The sequence below is a fragment of the Haemaphysalis longicornis genome, unplaced genomic scaffold (genome assembly GCF_048455015.1).
Source record: "Haemaphysalis longicornis isolate Haplotype H1 unplaced genomic scaffold, Haemaphysalis longicornis Haplotype H1 scaffold_10, whole genome shotgun sequence".
NCBI lineage: Eukaryota > Metazoa > Arthropoda > Arachnida > Ixodida > Ixodidae > Haemaphysalis > Haemaphysalis longicornis.
This window is the reverse complement of record NW_027526204.1, coordinates 66690665-66710314: the sequence shown is the minus strand read 5'-3', so window position 1 is coordinate 66710314 and position 19650 is coordinate 66690665. Positions and strand designations below refer to the sequence as shown.

Genomic DNA, 19650 nt, shown 5'->3' with positions numbered 1-19650 from the left:
CTCCCCCTCGGGGAAGTGCGAGGGAATTTTTTCCCTCCTCCTCCTCCTCCTCCTCCAACATGCAGTGCGCGAGCACTGAAACTCGATCGAATGGAATGTACTTGAACAAACCTCCGCAGTGCTTATCTTAGGGGGAGATATACGGGAGGGAAGTAGCGTGAAAGTAGAGTTGAAATGAGAAGAGAGGCATTTTTAGGCGGAGCCGTCTGACGCCCCTGTCAGAACGGAGAGACACGTTTTGATTGAATGATGTGGTTAGCGGGGTTAGCGGGCGCAGCCGCGAGAGCATTCTGCTCGTGAGGAGCAGAATGACAATGATGATTAGTGCCCTCTGGTACAGGAGAGATGAAAAGGAAGTCGCAACAACTGGTACTAGGGAGTGCTCGCTTAACTGAAAATGCATGTTCGCTTATATGTCGCGAAACAGTATTTTGACCTTAAAGGAGCACTGACATGAAAATTTTATATTACACGTTCATTGCTTTTATCGATGCGTAATGGTCTGGCGAACATGAAACAGCACTTCAAATACTTCAGCGCGTGATAGTTAAATACATTGAACGGCCTGAAAATCGTTTGTTTCAAATTCCCGCGCTTTCATCCCGAACGGCGCATATGACAGCCTCCCGGTTTGACCTCACCGCTTTGTGCGGCCGTCACCGGCGCCCGCTTGTAAGGGTGTTGCGCCTGCTCGCCGCTCGTGGGGCCGCGCGCGTGAAGTGACGTCACGAGTTTTTGACGAGCGCTGTCGCGTCACTTCTTTTTCCTCTCCTGGAGTGATGTCACGCTGATGTCCATTTGCTGAGTGCCGCTCCGCGCGCTGCTCTGTCGGCGCGATAAATGCGATCCAATTGAACTATGTTCTTCGCGTCGCAGGCCGCTCATATTTCAGCCACGGTATTCTGTTGAGTGAAGGAAGCGAACTGTGCAATAATAGTAACGCCGAAAATTGGTGTCAGTGCTCCTTTAAATACAAAAGGGGCTCGCTCTCGAGCCTACTTCTTGTTGATAGCACCACAAGTTCAACAGTAAGGCATAGTTCTAAATTCTAATATATGTCGGGGAGCACTGCCTATGCGGGAAATTTGAATACTGCTGCAAACTTCCACAATGCTTATTGTGGAAGTAGTAAGGCAAAAGAGGAAGAGCCTGAGAGATCAGCGTGCCAAGCAAGGGAGGCGTTTACGTGTCAGCGGCGGCAAAACACTCTCTTCTGTCAATATTTATAGCGAAGTAAGCCGATATGCCACTAAGTTTTTTCTTCGATTATTCCACCACAATCTCCTTGTGAATAAACGTAGTTTAGATATCTGTCAGGGCAGTTTACGTCTGAGCCGCAGCCCATCCAAATGGTGAATTTTTGTTTTTTTATTGCGCACGATATGCGCCATTCGTATCGATACATCGGTAAGGTACGTCTCGTGCACAATGCGACCAGATCGCAGGTAGATATACAAATGTCAGCAACAAAAGTAGGTGCTCAGCGGGGAAGGAACCCTGGAATAACATAGATAGGCCTGGTAAACTACACTTTCTGCGAGAGAGCTAAGCAAGTCAAGCTAAAAAGGACACTAGCGAAACTGCGCTGAAAGCAGTACGCTTATGATACAACTGCCGATGGTGATAAAAACCTGCACACGTAAATGCGAACAGTATAATTCTTGTATCTCAAAAATATGGTGGTTTTCTGCACACACGATTAATGTTTGGAGACCCATGCTTTAAATTGGGGACGACAGCGATGCAAAGTTTGCTCTCCTTGAAAATTGCTTGTCTTCAGTATTTCATCATCAGCATCTTCATCGTTGTGGTCTTTGTCGTCGTCAGCCTGCTCATGTCCACTGCAGGACGAAGGCCTCTTCCATTGACCTCCAACCGCTGCTGTCCTGTGCTGCTCAAATCCAGAGTTTACCACCGAAGTTTCGTATTTCATCCCTCCATAGTTTTTTACTCTAGACCCATCTCTTGGAATTTCCGCAATGAAGTATTTCGGGCAATGAAAGTTTTTAAAATTGGCTCCGCCTCAGTAAATTTCACTCTCGTGAGTAGGGAATAAGCCAGGACACCTATTTCTCTTGTGTCGTTTTTAAGTGCGATGCACTTCTTAAGCGACCCTGAACCTGCGTCCACCGGCGATGTCCGCATAGCATACCCACGTGGGGGATTGGCCAGGAATCTCCTCGTCTTCCTTGGCAACGGGGGGAGATGGGCGCGCGCTGCCTGGCCGCTGACATGGCACATACCCACGTGGGGGATTGGCCAGGAATCGGGCGTGAGAAGGGCTAATGCACCCGCCTAAAGGAGTACTGACACGAAATTTCAAAGCTGAGATCCGCTCTAGCAATCAAGTACAACGACAACACAAATAGGTGTCTGTGAATAAATGCATCTTTCTTCCTTTGTAGTTGTGTGTGTGTGTGTGTGTGTGATCTCTCTTTCGCGAACATTACCGAACCGCCCAAATTCAACTCGTGCATTCGCACTTTCACATTCTTCCCCTCGGGGAAATGCGGGGAATTTTCCTTTGTACGAAGGGAGCCGTAGACTAGGTTATGTTGTGGCCTGCTACATTTCTTCAGGTGCGTCAACCCGGCCGGAACTGGGAGAGCGGCGACGGCATGCAACCGCCCAGGCATACGGTCGTGTCACAAGTGATGTGAGGAGCGTGGCAGAGCTATTAGTAGTAGTAGTAAACTTTATATTGTGAAAAAGGGGTAGGGAAAAGGGGGTGATATCAAGGGTGGGGTCCAAGTTCCAGGACCCAAGAAGCTATTTGGCCATCCCTGGCCCTACTAAGCAGCGCAAGCTGCTGTGCAGGGTCTGAGCTGGACAGGGCTTCCTCCCATGACTCTAATGAGGTTTGGTGGCTATTTCTGTCCCAAGTAATTGGGCAATTACAGACTGTATGGAATAAATCGGCCTTCAGGTGACATTTCTTTCAGTCCTCATTATACTTTGCTGGGAACATAAGTATTAGTTTGGACTTATGCAAGTAGGTGTTCGTCTGTATTTTTCTAAGATTTCTCGCTTCTTCAGCAGTTAGGCTGGGGTGTGGTGTAGGCATTCATCTTCGGCGAAACCTACAGGATGTTAATTTGTCTGTGCCTTGACAGTAAGCAGGGCGGGCGTACGAATGTTCCAGGTCTCTGCGGTGGATGGTACTCCTCGCAAGAGAATCGGCCGCCTCGTTACCCTCTAGCCCCTGATGGGGGGAGTCCAGACAAGTGTGTTGTTCAGGTTTAGAATTTTTGGAAGACGCCTTCAGCAACCCTTGGGACGATGCCGCAGATGAAGTTCCTTATGGACCTATTCGAGTCAGTGATAATTATTGAGTCCTTATCCTTACATTCAGCCCATCTGATTGCTACTATGACGGCAGCAGTTTCTGCTTCTTGAGTATTTAGTTGTTTGGTACAGAGCTGATGATGCAGTGACAGCCCCACTGATGATGATTGTGGCGCTGATGATTACGTTGACGATGGTGTCGCTACAGGGCTCCTTTTCCCCAAGCACGCAGCGCGTTAAGGTGACAAACTAATGACGTATGTTATGCGCAACAAAAAACTATGGGCAGGTATGTACAGCAGGAGTGCTTAGTAGGGTATGACCGCGTTCTACTTGCTTAGATGGTCGTGGTCAGTTCCGTGAGAGCGTCTGGTGGTAGATGCCGTCGGCTAGTCTTGTCTGGGGTGGCGGAGGGAACAAAATTGCGGGTGGTTTGGAAGTCCCGAAGCAAAAGAGGATAGAGCCACGGCCATGGCGTAGACAAGATGATGATGCTCCGAGAATTGGCGCACTACGAGCAGCCTCTTGCTACGCGTGCACACTGGCGTTCAGGTGCCAGTTAGAGGAGGCTGATGTCCTTGACGTGGAATTCGCGAGCGCGGTTTCTGCTGCAGCATCGTTGCGTAGGTTCGTAGTGCGTCCAGGGTATGACGCCTCTGCTGAGCGCAACTACAGCAAGACACCCCAGCACCGGAGCGCCGACGAGTACTTGAACGAGTCCGGAGTCACCGTCGGCCGGGCACGTGCCAAGGACGAGGGCAAAGCGCGATTGTCGGCTTAGAGGTGTGCAGTGAAGTAATCCTAGCGACGAAACTCACTTTGGCGACTGCTGCTTAGGACGTCGGTGGCGACGTCGTCAGCGCCGAATGACAGAAACGCAGTACATTGGGTGCGAAATACAGAAGTTTTCAAAGTGGGCGTGTGACGCCGGGCTGTCAGACTTTGTCTGTACGGTAGATTGTGTGGCCATGTTCTGGTATCCATGTCAGTAGCCATAGTGTGGTCTCGCGGCGTTGGGGCCAGCGCCATCGCCTTGGGTGTGCTGTCGACGTGCCCTTGTGCATAAATTTCTGGGCATTGCGCTGGTAGCCGGAGGGGCGGGATGCAGTCGTCACGGGTGGCATCTTCCCGTCCTCGAGAATCGCATTCACTGTTGACTGCTGCAGTACGGGAGACGTGAGCTCATCTAGGTTGGCGTGGGGTGCAACGTCGTGCGTATCGCGCGAGTTGTTGTGCGACTGCACTGGAGCTGGGAAGTTTGTCAACGTTGCGGTGCATATGACCAGCGATGTAGGCATAGTGGCGATGGGGTTGGACAGGATTGGGTGGTAACACCGCAAGCTTACTCCCCAGAGCCCTCGCATGAGGCAAGAGAAGTAGCCGAGGAGGGCTGTGGCTGGTAGGCGTCCGCGATGTCGTCGGCTGCAAGTCTTGCCAATAAAAAAAATACACCGTCTTCCCGTAGGGGAAACCTGAGTAGTATGCGAAGCAGCCATGGGGTCGATTCAAGTGCCCATTAGTTTTCAGTTCGTCGTTTCCGTGAGGTTTAGGTACGTAGCTACCGTTATATCTACAGTTCGGTTTCCATGGGAACTACCACACTTTTCACTTACCGGAACTACGAAATGGGAAATTGCTTTGACCCCATGGCGGTTTCCCATACTACTCAGGGTTCGCCTACGGGAAGATGGTGTAATGTTATTTGAGGAGAGGGGTGTTAGAGGACAGAGGCATTAAAGAGAGAGAGAGAGAGAGAGAGAGAGAGAGAGACGTTGTAAGTGGTAAGAGTTCCTCTTTATTTATGCAATATCATCATCATGTTGAACGTAGGTGACGTCTAGCTGTGGTTGGCGTTCCGCTTTCATTATTACCGCCTTATGGTCTGTGAAATGTAAACTCAAGGGCTGTTCTAGTGGATGAACCCTAAAGTTGCGGAAGATGAGGTCGCTGCACGTTCCCCGGATGGTTGTGGGCTGCTTGTAATCACGGCCCGCCGAGACTCGCCGACGCACGACGCTGCCGACGACGATGACACCTCGAAGGTGCGTGAAACGTGCTCGTCTCGTGCCGGCCCAGGAAGACACCGGCAACACTGTCGCTCCAGGAGCCATTAAAAGGTAAGACACCACCGGGCGTTCAGCAAGCCGAGCATGCGCAGTGGGGTTGTGGACGGCGCAACAACAACAACAAGGGAGGGACATAGCCCCGACCATGAGTTGCGTCGCATCCAAGAGTTGAAGATGCCGTGCTAGAGCTGCGTCTAGGAGGCCTACACTTGTGGCCGCGGAAGTGGGCGATGGCGCAGAGGATACAATGTGCGGCTGCGGAGCGTGCGTGGAGCGTTCATGTACCTTCTGATGCAGGCCGAGACGAGCCATCCGTGAGACCGTATTTCGGGAACACGGTGGCGCGAAGGTCGTAGTAGGGAGTATTGCTGGCTGGTGGTGTGGCAAGGACAGAGAAAAGTTCGAGGGCTGCAAGACGGGCTAGTTGGACAGACATTCTTGGATAACACCAGCGCAAACTCAGACGAAGACGAAGGAAGTGTACCACAAAGACAGCCGCTGTCCTTCTGGTGCAGTTCTTTCGTCTTCGTCTGAGTTCGTGCTGCTTTTATCGAATAAAAGGTCGAGCGGAAGCATCTGACAAAAGATGGAGAGATTTATACGCTGTATGGTTCCACCATAGCTGAGTCCGAAAGTAGCATCAAGCTTGAAAAAAGTGAGTATGTGGTTGTGTGTTCGAATTGGGGAATCAGCGCCCCCGCTCCCGCCCCTCCCCCCCCCCCCCCCCCCCCGTCGATATGTCGGTGTGCCTCGGGCCGGGTGATAGCAGCGGAACATCCTCGTCACCACATGTAGGAAACGATCCATGGACTCGGTATGTCGTGGCCTCCTACATAATTCAGGTGCGTAAACCCGGCCGGAACAGGTAGAGCGGTGATGGCATGCGACCGCCCTGGCACACGGCCGTGTCCCAACTGATGCGAGGCGCGTGGCAGAGCTAACGCTGCAGTGCCAGTCCAGTTGATTATGATTGTGGCGCTGATGATTACGATGACGATGGTGTCGCTACACCTTACAGGAACCTCAAGCAAGCCTATACGTTCACAGAACTCTTGCTTCCCGACAAGCAGTTTTACTCTTACAATTCCTTCGTGAAACAGAGCCCCCATACTGCGTAAAATCGTACCCTAAAATTCGAAAATGTAAACACATTTGGGAAGACGCATAATTCACAAAATCAGTGAAGAAATAAATGCAAACAATACAACGTCGAACTTGAAAACATTTCCTTTTAATTGCATGATGTGAAGGTGTGCCGTATACGTAGCAGGGTTTACTGCTGTCGTTTACAGGGAATAATCCCGGATTAGTCAACAGTAACGTTGGGGATATGTGTTCAGACGGCAAGAAAAACACGAAGTGCACTGCTAGGGTTGCCAATTCAGTAGAATCACCATGCTCCGCACGTCTTTTCATATTCGGTGTATGCAAGACTGACGTAGCAGTGAAGGCACCAAAAGAAAATACGCTAAGGGGGCAGCAGAGGGTGTGCATTAGAAGGAAAATCATCGCAGTTTGCTATGGTCGATTTCTGCCGGCCACAAGTAACATAGTACAGAGTGGCTACAGGATACTCATTGCGAGCGGTTTACAGCCAGAAATATTGACAAAAAGCTTTTCAATTTCGCAGTACTGCAGTAGGATTATAATACTGAATTGCCAGAGAAACGTAATCCCTAAGACATCACATCTCAACTTTAAATACGAAGTCTGCGGTAGTGGAAAAGCAAACCGATACACTACAGGACGATCCACTGCTCATTTCTTTCTATACTAGTCGCCACTTCCATATAAAGAGAATGGAAGGCGACACGGTGTAAAAACGGCCCATTTCCAACCGGCCGACAGTCACGGGAGTCTCTGGCAGGGAATCGCACGAAACATCACCCACTAACGCTCAAGCGGTGAGTCCGCGCAGCTATTGTTTCTATGCAACCATCGCTGAGGTTTGCCATATCTTGCGGCAAGCGAATGCTCATTTGTTTAGATTCTGGCCGCAACTAACGCAGATATTGCTCATAAATTCGTACAAGGTAAGAGAAATTGCTATTTGGAGCGAACCTATTATAGCAAACAGTTTTTAAATACATGTCTCGCCAGAAAGGCACCTCAAATTTATGCTGAGAAAAGTATGGCGCCGAAGAACTTCCCCTAAAAACACGAGACAATAAGATCAAGCGCTAAACAGTGTCAGTCATGTGCCTTTTGTGCCGTATCACATATCTTTTACCGGTTCCTCGTAGGCAGAAATCAACGGTTCTTTTGTCCTCTCTTTTGTCTCAGCGATAAGACGGCGTCCGATAAGCAGATATATCAGGCGCCAGAGGCCTGGTATGGGGATCGCCTTTCTGTTCCGTTGCGGCTGTAATAGACCTCAGCTTTCGTTTTTGAGATTTTTCATGGTTGGTTATTCTGTACCCATCGCGTTCCGTTTTCTTTATACTTATTTTCTTCTTTCGTAACATGAAAGATACGGATATTTGTGTGGTGTTCAGCGTGTTTTGCACAGCTTTTCTTCTTGTTGGTGAGTGTCTCAAAACATCCATTTTTCTAATACTCAAGGGCCGGACAGACACGCGTTGATGAAACATTACTATTTCTCTAACCCGAATTGCGCCATTGGCAACGAGGGACAATCCTCCGTACTGTTATTATTTACACCGTAAAGACCATCAGCCGCCAATCCGAAACCGTTACGTAGAAGCAGCCGATTACTCAGTGGTTGTGTAGACACATTCGACGTTACTAGAACTTTGAAGTCGTGTAAGCTCTCTGTGCAGCATGTCATCCCCGAAAGCGTTTGATAACCTGTCCGTCTCCTATGGCGTTCTGAATATGTAATGGTGATTGCCAGCTGCTGTTAGTTTTTTTAATGGGCACCCAACCTTAAGTTTTGGTCCACTTCCCCCTCAGTGGTGTTCTCGAAAAGTGGTAAACTAGATGATACATTCCTTCAATTTCCTTTGGTCGCCATCAGCATTTGGCCACTATTTCTGTTAGGCACACAAGACACATACCGCTACTTTAAGTAGGTTGTGGTATCTGTATCAGAACCTGAATTTTTTAGTAGTAGAATTGTTGAAAATATCACCTAGTTATGTTGATTCCGTATTACATCGTTCAATAATGAATTTCATTTCTCGGCACGCATTTTAAAGCTTAAAGCACATAAATTTTATAAACCCGGTGTTTATTCGTGAACAGTTGTGTCCGTTATTAAAAAAAACAAAGTTAGCAACCTAACCCAATGCTATAAAAAATGTGGTAGCTGCTCCCAAAAAATTTTAGGTAAGGGAATGCTGTGTTTTAACGTTTATCAAATATCTGAGGTGCGGGTAGAGTCACAACTACGGAATGCTATTATCCCACTTGTGTTAACGTAATAAAGCTACAAACGTATTTTTCATCGTAGTCATCACCATCATCAGGTGCCTGTTTATATCGCTGCAGAACACCCATTCATTCTCCAACTGGTTCGATTCAACCGAATACTAAGCAAGAGAGGACAATCTTGTTCTGATAACTGAACGCTGCTGTGTGCCAAATCAACATCTCTGCTTGCAGCCGCCTGTTGTGACGTTCTGGGGTACGCGGAGATTTTATGCCTCGCCGAACGAGACAGTAATTCTTACCTGTACATTACTTTTTTAAACATAAATTTTTAGAGCACCACTAAAAAATGTCTAATGAAGTTGAATGAATGTCGAAGGTTGAATGAAGAGCAAATAAATGCCCAAAAAATTCCCAATGAATATCGAATGAATGAAGAATGTCGCGCCTAACGTGCAGCTTCCCCAATGAAATTGAGGAAACCTTCCACTCTGGGTATCCCACCGCTCATGAGCAGTCCGTGGGAACAATGCCTTTCGGGAGACTTCTAGCTACGCTCCTTCAATAGGTGTGGCGTGGCACAGCGTGGCGTATGTTCCAGTTTTCCACGCTTCGCCTCCAAAGACTCCCCACAAACTCTTCTGTTGTATGGTAAAATGGAACCCCAGGGCGGCTGGACCCCACTCTATTGGGGAAGCTGGCGAGGTGATATTTAGTTGAATGCAGAAAGCTGCGCAGTAAGTGTTGATATGTCAACGTGTCGCCCACTTTCATCCTCCGCCTAATTGTTACCGCAGTTGTATGCAAGAAATGATGATGATCGATATGCCGTCACGTTTGACGCTCCTGTTCCGGCGAAGAGCGCTTGCGTTCTGATAAACCGATCAACGGTGTAACTACAGTTTTCAAAGTTCGAAAGAGTAATCAGCAAATATAGGTTCACCAAGTTTTGCCTCGCTTTCGCTTTCGATGTGAGGGAATATTTAAAAAGCCAGTATTTGAGAAGTAGCAACAGTTCACGAGGTAGGAGATGCCGCCCGCTAACACTCCTCTTATAAATATTGTGTACGTATTACCGATTTAAGTCGAACATAAATATTTCAAGGGCCAATTACAAGGAACGAATGGTATTTCTGCAGTTTTATGAAGCTTGGGGTCTTAATCAGCAAGAACTGATTTATTAACTATTGACTTGCTATTACCTTCAGTGTGAAATAAATATTTCAGTAAGCCAGTATTTGAGGAGTAAAGCACATGAAGCTGTACTACACGCCTCACGTAAAGTTTTTATTGCCATCCAGTATTATTAAACCCCGTTTCTTATGCACATTGGTTGTAATACAGAAATGCTGCTAGAAAAAGAAAAAAAATGTGTTTGTTCTTGAAGAATGGAATTAGGCAACGGAGTTGCGGTCTCTGGCGAAGTTACAGGTTGAACACTGTTTCAGCAGACGTATTAGTTGCTGACTCCTGACCCCCCCAAAACAAATAACAATGATAACAAAACGCGCCTTCGTAGTGGAACTTCTTGCAAATGTCGTGTTTGTTGGTACTACCACCTCATTTGCAAAAAAACGGTTATTGCCTATGTTTTAGTCTACCGTGGCGTCGAAGGCTGTCACTGGTCAACTAGGGGTCTTTTCCTCTGTAGATAATTGGAGCCAGAAAGGATGATTTTTTAAGAGCTGTGGGCTTACACAACTTTGGAGTGTTTATTCTGCTTTGATCTTTTATTTCCTTCTATTCAGCTTCTGAACACATATGTCGCCACAAGTCTATTGAAATGTGTTATGAATCAATAACAACCAGCCTGCTATCGGACTTGGTGAAGCCACCATTTGGAGAGATAGAGTTGGATGCCTCAATGGAAAGTATTTGTTCAGTGTAAGTTTTTGTAGGACCCTTTCAAGCGTCACCTAAAGAGTTTTGTTTTGCAGTGTTCCTAAATTTGTCGGGAGGATGCGCTCTTGAAGAGTTCGAATACGTGGCTTAGTACACACTGCATGTTTGTCTATACTGCGTTTAAATAACACAATTTTATTCTTCTATATGAAGCTACGGATCAAACTGCATTTCTAAGTGAAATTGAACAGCTGACACAGAATCTGTAACCGTCAAAGGAATTAATTTCAATTGATATAGAAATAGTAATGATGGCTACACAGTACTTTCCATGAGATCTGTTCGGCCATGACGTATCCCAAAACCTACAAACCTCTAACGCGGATATCCCACACCTAAAAATGCTGGACATTTTCTTTGAGGAACGTACTGCAAGCAGTTTCGTGTGGTCGGACGTGATATACAAGAAACTACATACCTAATCAGAATGCTGTTCTTGGGAGTATTCAACTGCACATCTAGCATTTTGGTCTTAATACTTGGGAGTGGTAGTATAGTCTACTTGTTTTGAAACTTGACGTTCTGACCCTCGTCACTTAAAAAATGAGTTTGGTGAAATATTTTTCGAATACAGCAAATCAGAAACAAACAACGCAACGTTTTACATTATACTCAAGAATATGCTTTCACTGTGGCAAACCAAATGAGCAACAGCAGTAGTATTTTCGCGGACAATACAAGCTTACCTTTTGCTCTACGTTAATTCGTATGCTGGCGTTCTGAGCATTGGCTTTCTTTCCAGTATAGATTAGCTAAAATTTTTATTTATAAGGCATTCGTGCAATTGAAGAAATCGCCTAAATCAGGGACTTCATTGAACCGTCTAAAACAAAGGTGGATATTTCATGCTGTACAGGAATTCATCCCTAGCGTAAAAAAGTGGGGAATTTGTATGACGTGTAAACGCAAAAAAGTTGCTGGTTGCTGAGTGCGTATCTTAGTCATGCCACTGAGTAGAGTGTTTCGTCGAAATGCTGCTGAGTTCCATGCTGCTTGGCACTGCCTGCGCTGCCGCCTCTCAGCGGCTTCTCGTTACAGTAGCTCCGCGTAACCCTAGCGCTTTGCTCCCTGCACCATTTTGGTGTTCGCTTGTGCAAGGGGGCATATTTCCCCGATGTCCCCGCCGATAAAGCTCACTGTTCCCGCTCTTGAGTGGCTCTACCTTTTGCATTTTCAGAGGCTTGGTGTGTGAAAGGTGTTTCGCTGCAGGTGGTCGCTTCACACGTTGCGCTCAGTAGCGACAGTACCGTACTTCATTGTACTGATCTCTGGCTCCAAACCTCGCGTTGCTGTTTTCGCCCGATGATGTAGACACAAGCAATGCTATGAGCCTTAGGTTAGCTTGCACCTTCTAGTGCATCGCCCACGAAATCCATCCAATGGATCCACATGATGCGTAACAGCCAATGGAACTTTACCCACCGCCTGATGCCAAGGGGTTCTGAAGACGCGTACGTTTTGGCAAAGTAACCTCAGTAACTGCTTTGAAAGAAAAAAGTTACATATAAAGAACACTTTTCACACGGTTGCCACCATTACCGGTATTTTTGCGCTTGGTAGAATGAATACATGCTCAAGCATATCCCCGTATGTGTCGCATACGATACATTTTTCAGCGCTCTTGTCTTATAATTATGCCTTCACACAGGCGCTTTCCTGCGAAGTCACGCTGCATGTCCATAGTAAATGACTGTGATGAAGAACAAAGGAAAAATTTCACGTACCTTGAAGACGTCTACCGAGCGTACCGGCAGGTGATCTGCGCTGAGGAGTCATTCAATGGTAAGAATACGTTAGACACTACAGCGCACTGGCGCCATATTGTGAGTGGCTGCTTTAGGCTGTTAATCCTTCAAGACAGATGAAACCATTGCAGCTTCTTCATGACATTCTTCACTTTTATAATTTCACAAAGGACGAAAAAGTTTTAGTAGAGGTGTTCTCGCTGTGCGTATCCTTCCGCGGATATTTTATTGTGGTTTCCCGGGTGTTCACACTCGGATGTGCGTGGAAGGAACGAAGCACAATTAACTCGCGGTAATTTGTCGCCATTATGTTCAGCTTTCACTAGGAAGCTGAGGATCTTTTTTCCTTCAACCTCCTGCAGGCGTGACATGCAAGACTACTTGACTTTAACTAACCGTAAAAGTGCTATGTTACTCTTGTCCTTACTTCTTTAAATTGGAGTGGACGTTTGGCCTTAGATGAACTCAAGGAAACGTCGTGGAAACTCGTCGTTCATCATTAAACAAAACCCATAAAAGTACAGCCGATTTAACTTCGAATAAAGTACGCTGGGCTTGTGTTCAACGAAAGCTCACGCTACCGTGGTTATATTCGCATTTGCAGGCATTTTTCTTACACAGGGAGTATTAGGGAGTGCTTGATGTGAGGTCTAGGTCACACACGTACGTTACGCTATTGGCGCTAACGTGACTGCGCCGAAGTGAGGAGCCTTTTTTTTAAGTGCTGCTGCAATATAAACAATATACAACAGCTACGCGGTGCATTGTCTAGTGCAAAGCGAATTTATATTTCTTGTTTTATCTCGTGCAGCCGTTTTATTCATTTTATGGCGCAACCTAAGCCTTTCAGGCTACCTAAGCTAGTTCGGACCGTTCGTATCATTGGAAGAAGTATCTGACATTGATACTGTCGATTCCGCCTGCCGAGGTGTCCGAGGATCAGAGCCGGTGGTCGCTGGGCTCCATCAGTCTTCGAAGCTTTATCGCAACTGAGCGCATCTGCAAACATGCCACAAGTGGAAGCAGCCGATACGATGAAGTTTTTCGATATGCGAAAAACCGGAACCAGCAAAAGACCAAAATCTGGCTGTAAAGGGTTCCGCGTTGGCGCTACGACTGGCCAAGTAGATGCCGTTCCGAGTCTGCTTCCTGTCTGGTTCCTTTGAGGCAGTGCCCAGAAAAGTTGAGTTTCGATTGACATTTTTTTACATTGCCTGTATACAAAACCAAGCAATTGAAAGCGTTTGTTCTTTTTACACGTCAGTAGCGCTTAACAAATCCTAGTTTATCGAGAATCACCTTTACACAAATAAGTTAACATTCGACTCTTTTCCCTCCCAAACGTGCCTGTTTACGTCCACTTAGGCCGACTGCAGTCCGGCTCCCCGAATGACGCTTTGGCTACGCGCTGAAAAACGACGAAATAAAGTGCTTTTGGTCATGCTGTTGTAATGATAGCTTGCATGACTATTTTCCAAAACTACTTTAAATCCCACCGCGTTGTCACGTGCGAAACAATGTCAATACTTGGCTGTGTTATCGGCGTCTCTCAGAGGTAAAAAAAAAAACGCTATTGGGACTGCCGTAGAACAACGGCAATCATATTAACATTGTTGTACGCTGCACAGCGAATGGTCGGGCATTACTCTCTGGGGATAACTATCAGAGGACGTGGATAATAACCACAAATTCTGAAAAGGAGAGGCGACCACAAATCCACAACAAACAACCTACACGAACGGCGCAGACAACGGCGGCCATGGAGCCACACCACGATGCGGCACTGACACGTTGTTGGGCGAAGAATTATTTTCTTCTTTTTGGTCACTGCTTCTCTTTTAGTAAAAATAAACCAAAAATATATCCATAATTACCTTAACAGAATTTTATACATCTAAACCCACATATTTATGTCATTTTTCGCGAATTTCAACCCCTATGGCCGAGACAACTCACTCGGAGAGCCGGCCCGTTAAAGGTATTTCCCGAACACACTCACCTTAAAGTGCGTTCCGTGGTAAGTGTCAATCGCGTTTGCTGTTTAGTTGACCCAGAATTACATTTAACCTGAGTGCGCTTCGTGGGAGCTCACTTCATTAGGCACCTTTGGCAGGGGTACTGCACGTAATTTTCAGACGCAGGACCAAGAAACTTGCAGCTGAAAAGGTATCTAAAAGGTCTTTAAAGAAAAGAAAGCACCGATACTGTCCATTTTAGGCCGACTAAAAGCGCTGGTTGACAGAAGATTGAATGAGGTAAGACTCGATATGTTTGTACGACGCTTAGACTTCTTCCCCTACGGCTCCTGCTGCCCACACCACGTGTGCTTATATACGAGACGGGCACACCTCAGCGCACTCTACGTTCTATCTCCACCTTGACACCTATGCTCACCACAGGTCTTCGTATACTTTGGGATTGCCTGGACCGGCCACAGCGGAAGAAGTGCGACATCGGTTTTGACAGCGTTTTCTCGGGAGTCAACCAATACAAACGCCCGCATTGCGAGTAAGTTCGGTTTGTCAGCCAAGAAAGTGAAGTTAGTGGAACAGAGAATTCGGGTGAAGGAGAGTAAAATAATAGGTTAGGATGTGTTTTCTACTTTATTTTAGTCATTAGCCTAGTTTTTGTGCAGAAAAAAAGGAGTGCAAATTCACAAGGAAGCTGCTGCTGAAGCCACAATTTAATTTTGAGAGGTGTTGTATGTTGGTTGCGTTTCTGAGGCATATAACTCCTGGCTTCAAGCCACAGCACATGTTTGTCATGGTTTTTCATGTTACACGCAGGATGAGCCTGCTCTTGGTCTATCGTTAAGAAAATGTGATGCGGATACCATCAAGTGGTTTTAGTTCAACAAGTTTGGTTGCAGAAGAAAAAAAAAACGTGAACCCAATGTTGTTAATATATGTTTACAACTGACCAACAGCACAAATGTTTTGGATGCGGCCTGGCGTCTCACCCCCCAAAAAGATTACTGGATTTAATTAATCGAACTTCACGCGACGGAACTATACTCGGGGACAAGTTTCTATGTCAGTGAAGATAAAGCTACGGGGGGGGGGGGGGGGGGTGGCGGTGGCGATGAGGAGCTAACTGCTGCTTTGTGCTATTGCGCCACAGCAGTTTCCGAAACGCCGGTTTCGGTTCCAGTTTCTAGTGACAGCTACGCATTTGCTACAGTACATTTCTTCGCATAAGCAGCGTGGTTGAGTGCGCTGAACCACGAGCATCGAGCATGCCGGCATATTGGCGTCTCCTTCCCCACGCGTAATTTGGTTCGAAATTCAAGCCAGCGCTCACTCTTTGACATAAGAACTCATACCGTGGACGATAGCGCCTCGTTGCGAATGGAGTACTGTTGTACTTTCCGTCGAAGAGCAGCAACGGTGAAACTAACGCACCGCAGCTCTCTTGTCTTTTAGGTAAATTTAGGCTATCTTCCAGTCGCCGAGCGCAGCGTCTTGCGCCTTGGAAACTTCAAGGTACCACACAGAACCTCGGCCTTCAGCCATGCGACAGTACGCTCGCTTACTGTGGCAAGCGGGCTAACCGAACGACATGCGGAAACGACGGAGAGTCCAGTTTGCGTCAGTGTCACTTGGGCGCACACATTGCAGGTGGCATGCGTCGTTTGTTTTTGACAGCTTTTGGCGCTCAAACTTCTGGAATATCCTATGCGGCGAACGAAGTGGCGAAGGCTAACGCAGAGAAAGCAAGCTAGCGTGGACGAGGACAGCATGTTTTATTTTTTTCGGAAGAGAATGCATGTGGTGCCAGGGGCGGATTCCACAGCCAAATACACCCGTAAATCTAAAATGAATCTCCTCTGTTTCCTATGTTCTGGAGAATAATTTTGTAGCATTATCAAGCGAAGCCTGAAAAATAAGAAATATATTTATTTCAATAGCTTAGGTTACACTCAGCGAATTTGTTCGTTGAACTACTCCCAGCAGCGCTGTGAAACGGCGTAATTTGGATGTCTAGCCCTGACTGCATTGCCCCCCGAAAGTTGTCACCGGATATAGACATGCGCACGAGGCATTGCTAAGCGAAAGACTATAAAGTCAGACTACGCCGAGGTACGTAACGTGCGCTTAAAGATAAAAAATGTCATTTTTTTATACACGAAGTATTTTTGAACGATAAAAGGCTGCAGAGACCATCTGTTCATTTATTCATTAAAGATTAAATTCTAAAGTTTAGGTGGCCCAGCATGGTTTTAGGTGCATAGGTGTGTAAAGCATTAAAGAGCAGCGTGCAATAAACCCGTCCATTTGAAGATCTGTACTTCTGGCGAGATACGTCGCTTTAACCTTCAAGCCCCAAATATAGGAAAAAGAGAACGATTACACCCGTGAATGTTTGTTAAATTTAGTTTCGGTGAAATTTGTGTCAATGGCAGACCTGTGCCCGATGAGTGATCATTTCATCTTCAAGCGGGTGAATTGCATCAAATGCAACGATGCTGCTTATAATTTTCCATCTACAAAGAAGCATTCTTTATAGCATGTGACAACAGGCGTGTGGTCAGACAGTCTTTTTTTGTTACAGCCATGCAAATACGTTGAAACTACGGAAAATAATCGACTTGACAATGAAATGGGTCTTACTTAATTTTTTAGGCTATTTAAAACCAAAGTTTTAAAACACAAAAGTGTGTCCTCTTCGCATGCTTATAGCGCGCAGCGTGAGGTACAGTGTCTCTAAAACCACAAACTCAAGTCGTCCACCTTTCGGCCTGTGTCACCTAGATCTCACTTCTTTGCATCGCGTTGACCTCCGGCGGTATTCAACTTCTGTACTTCATTTTGTAACGAAATATTTTATTTTTCAAATTTAAATTCTCTTAACTCGCAAGAAATGTGCCATAAATATGACGACATTAGTGCGTGCTGTGTCCATACAGCGTGCATTAAAAACATTACTTAGAGTGAACAGGATGCAGGACTCAGTTTTACTGCTCTGTTTTCTCAGAACTGCGCACAAGTACAGCCAGTGCCTGGAAGAAGTAACCAGAGGGTGCCCGGACACTCACAACGCGGGTAAACAAGCCCTGAGGAACATAACCGCTGGAGCGGTGCAGACCCTATGCGCGGCACACAGCACACCTCCTGCCACAGAAGAAATAGAAGCCATAGAGAAATCTACAGAACGTGTTGCCTCTGAAAAAGACTTCTCGCTACACGAGCAAGCGGCGTACACGACCGAGATATCACCGAGTGCCGGCACACTTGAGGTAGCCGGGCGAACGACAGGAGATGGCCTTGAAGACGCGGCGACATCGCGGCGCCCTGACGAGGATGCAACAACGGAAAATTCTTTAGCAACATCTGGAGGGAGCACGCCACGAACTATTGACAAACAATTCGGGCCAAATGAATCTGTTGCAGTTCCAGATTGTGGGTCCCCGCATAAATACTCCGCAAGCATGCTGACATCTTTTCTCGTTTGCGCCTGCACTGTTCTAGCTCTCTCGCTAAATTAACGTTTATTGTTTCAATATCTGCCCTTCACATGTCGGAAGTACACAAACGTGCATGTAAACAATGTATTTAAAAATGTTTTGAATAAACCAACCCTAAGGCAGGGCGGAATCAGAGTCTGAGTTACAACTGTTCAATCTCGTCACTACGAACTACACATTACGTATTTCTCACATTTAAGAACATTTTCAAAATACTCGCCAGATTTCCTATATTATCAATGTGAAATACTTCCGAACTACGAATTTCAGTACAGCGCATACTAGACAATAACAACCGTAGTTTATTTCCTCTTTACTATCGAGCAATATCAGCATTGTGGATTCGGGTAACAGTGTCGCAACTCTCGCGTGAAGCAGAAACCGCCGTATCTGTGGGTGTTTTCTCAGGTGGAGTAGCGGCCATCATTGCCATGTTCAGTGCCAATTGCTAGAGCCCCCACAAAGCTGCACTTTATGTTCAGAAGACTCGCCAGCCTGGCCGCCTTTGACACTTTTCTCTCTCGTCGCTTTCGGTGTCAGTCGGTGGCCATTTGTTGGTTCGATTGCTTTTTCATGCTATTCACGTATGCGGGCAGGTATTTCTTTGTTGTGAGTGACCTTGCTGCGAAGCTCGTGTGAATTGCTGAACTCGCCAGAAGCAAATAACTGATTTCTTCAAATAAAGCTGCTTTGAAGAGAGTGGAACGTTTTGATTTGAGAGTTTTCTAGTCAGAACACGCGTATGCTGTCAAGGTACGTCATGTTCACTCGCAGGTATGAGCACTGGCTTATAACCGAAAGCTTTTCATCACAGACGGTATTTGAAAAGAACGAATGATTTTGGGCGGTCTCGCCTGATTCGTTATATCAAGATTACACTGTATCTCCAGATCAAAGACGGATATCTTGCAACAGCAGTTGTGCCCATCCTATTCGGCGACAGATTAATGCACTGCTGGGCTGTATAATCAAGAATTCAGAATGGAGGAGGTTTGGTATTCCTTGAAGTATTTTTAATCGATACGCGTGCAGACGAAGAAGGAAGACTCAAGCTGTATGATTCATGCCTGCTGATGTTTCCAATAATTAAAAAGCATTTTGAACCTCAGTATAACTTACAGGGGGCCAGTTTATTGCAGAAAACCCGAAAGGTTGCCATCGAACATTTAAAATGAGCTAATGAGAAGTTCTTGGAGAAAAGAAGAAGCAGTGCAACAAATATTTGCTGGAGGTTCATGAGGCGATCGCGTAATAAAAAAACAACTATTTGCGACAAGAAAATGCATTCGATGGCAACACAGTTGCCCTTCGAACAGAACTGAAACAAACAATATTTTTATTTCTGTCTGCTTATACGCATAGAGCTCATGAAATATGAAAGCTCTCGTGCCGCCGTTTCTCCTGAGTAAAATATTTATCGGCACCCTTTACAATCTCGAGTTTCTTGCGTCGCTTACACAGAGAAACTTTACCACGTAGGCTTGTTTCTTCTTGCATGCGAAATTGGAACTCAAGAAGCTAGAGCCATGTGATGGCCTGACCTTACGTGTTTTTGTTATGTTAAGATTCTTAGGGTGGATAACTGGCAATCTGCAGTGCGGACAGATTGACGTCGTAGCAGCAATTTAACGCGGATATCGCGGACCATCGTCAACAACCTGCCCCTAACAGCCACCTCACCGGTGCTGCTCTGGATATGGTTACGCTGAAGTTTTTCTTTGAAAGAAGATGGTCTCTCTTGGGCTACATCAACGCGAAAATCTCTGTCTGTCTGTCCGTGTGTCTGTCTGTCTGTCTGTCTGTCTGTCTGTCTGTCTGTCTGTCTGTCTGTCTGTCTGTCTGTCTGTCGGTCTGTCTG

At 46.4% G+C, this 19650-nt stretch overlaps 1 protein-coding gene across 1 annotated transcript; it reads left to right on the top strand.

Moving 5' to 3' along the window:
* The first annotated feature begins 7727 nt into the window (after window positions 1-7727).
* Window positions 7728-17948, top strand: LOC144158660 (uncharacterized). The gene is made up of 5 exons (XM_077689694.1): window positions 7728-7875; window positions 10430-10565; window positions 12232-12365; window positions 14728-14836; window positions 17303-17948. Exons 1-5 carry the CDS (start codon window positions 7815-7817, stop codon window positions 17811-17813), a joined length of 951 nt encoding a protein of 316 aa, XP_077545820.1. The 5' UTR covers window positions 7728-7814; the 3' UTR covers window positions 17814-17948.
* The last annotated feature ends 1702 nt before the right edge of the window (window positions 17949-19650 follow it).

Bases quoted from the DNA above. Each gene is read 5' to 3' on its own strand.
- LOC144158660 (XM_077689694.1), top strand. From the start codon at position 7,815: ATGAAAGATACGGATATTTGTGTGGTGTTCAGCGTGTTTTGCACAGCT. The intron at 7,876-10,429 runs GTGAGTGTCTCA...CCTTCTATTCAG, and splicing joins CACAGCTTTTCTTCTTGTTG to CTTCTGAACACATATGTCGC. The intron at 10,566-12,231 runs GTAAGTTTTTGT...GCCTTCACACAG, and splicing joins ATGGAAAGTATTTGTTCAGT to GCGCTTTCCTGCGAAGTCAC.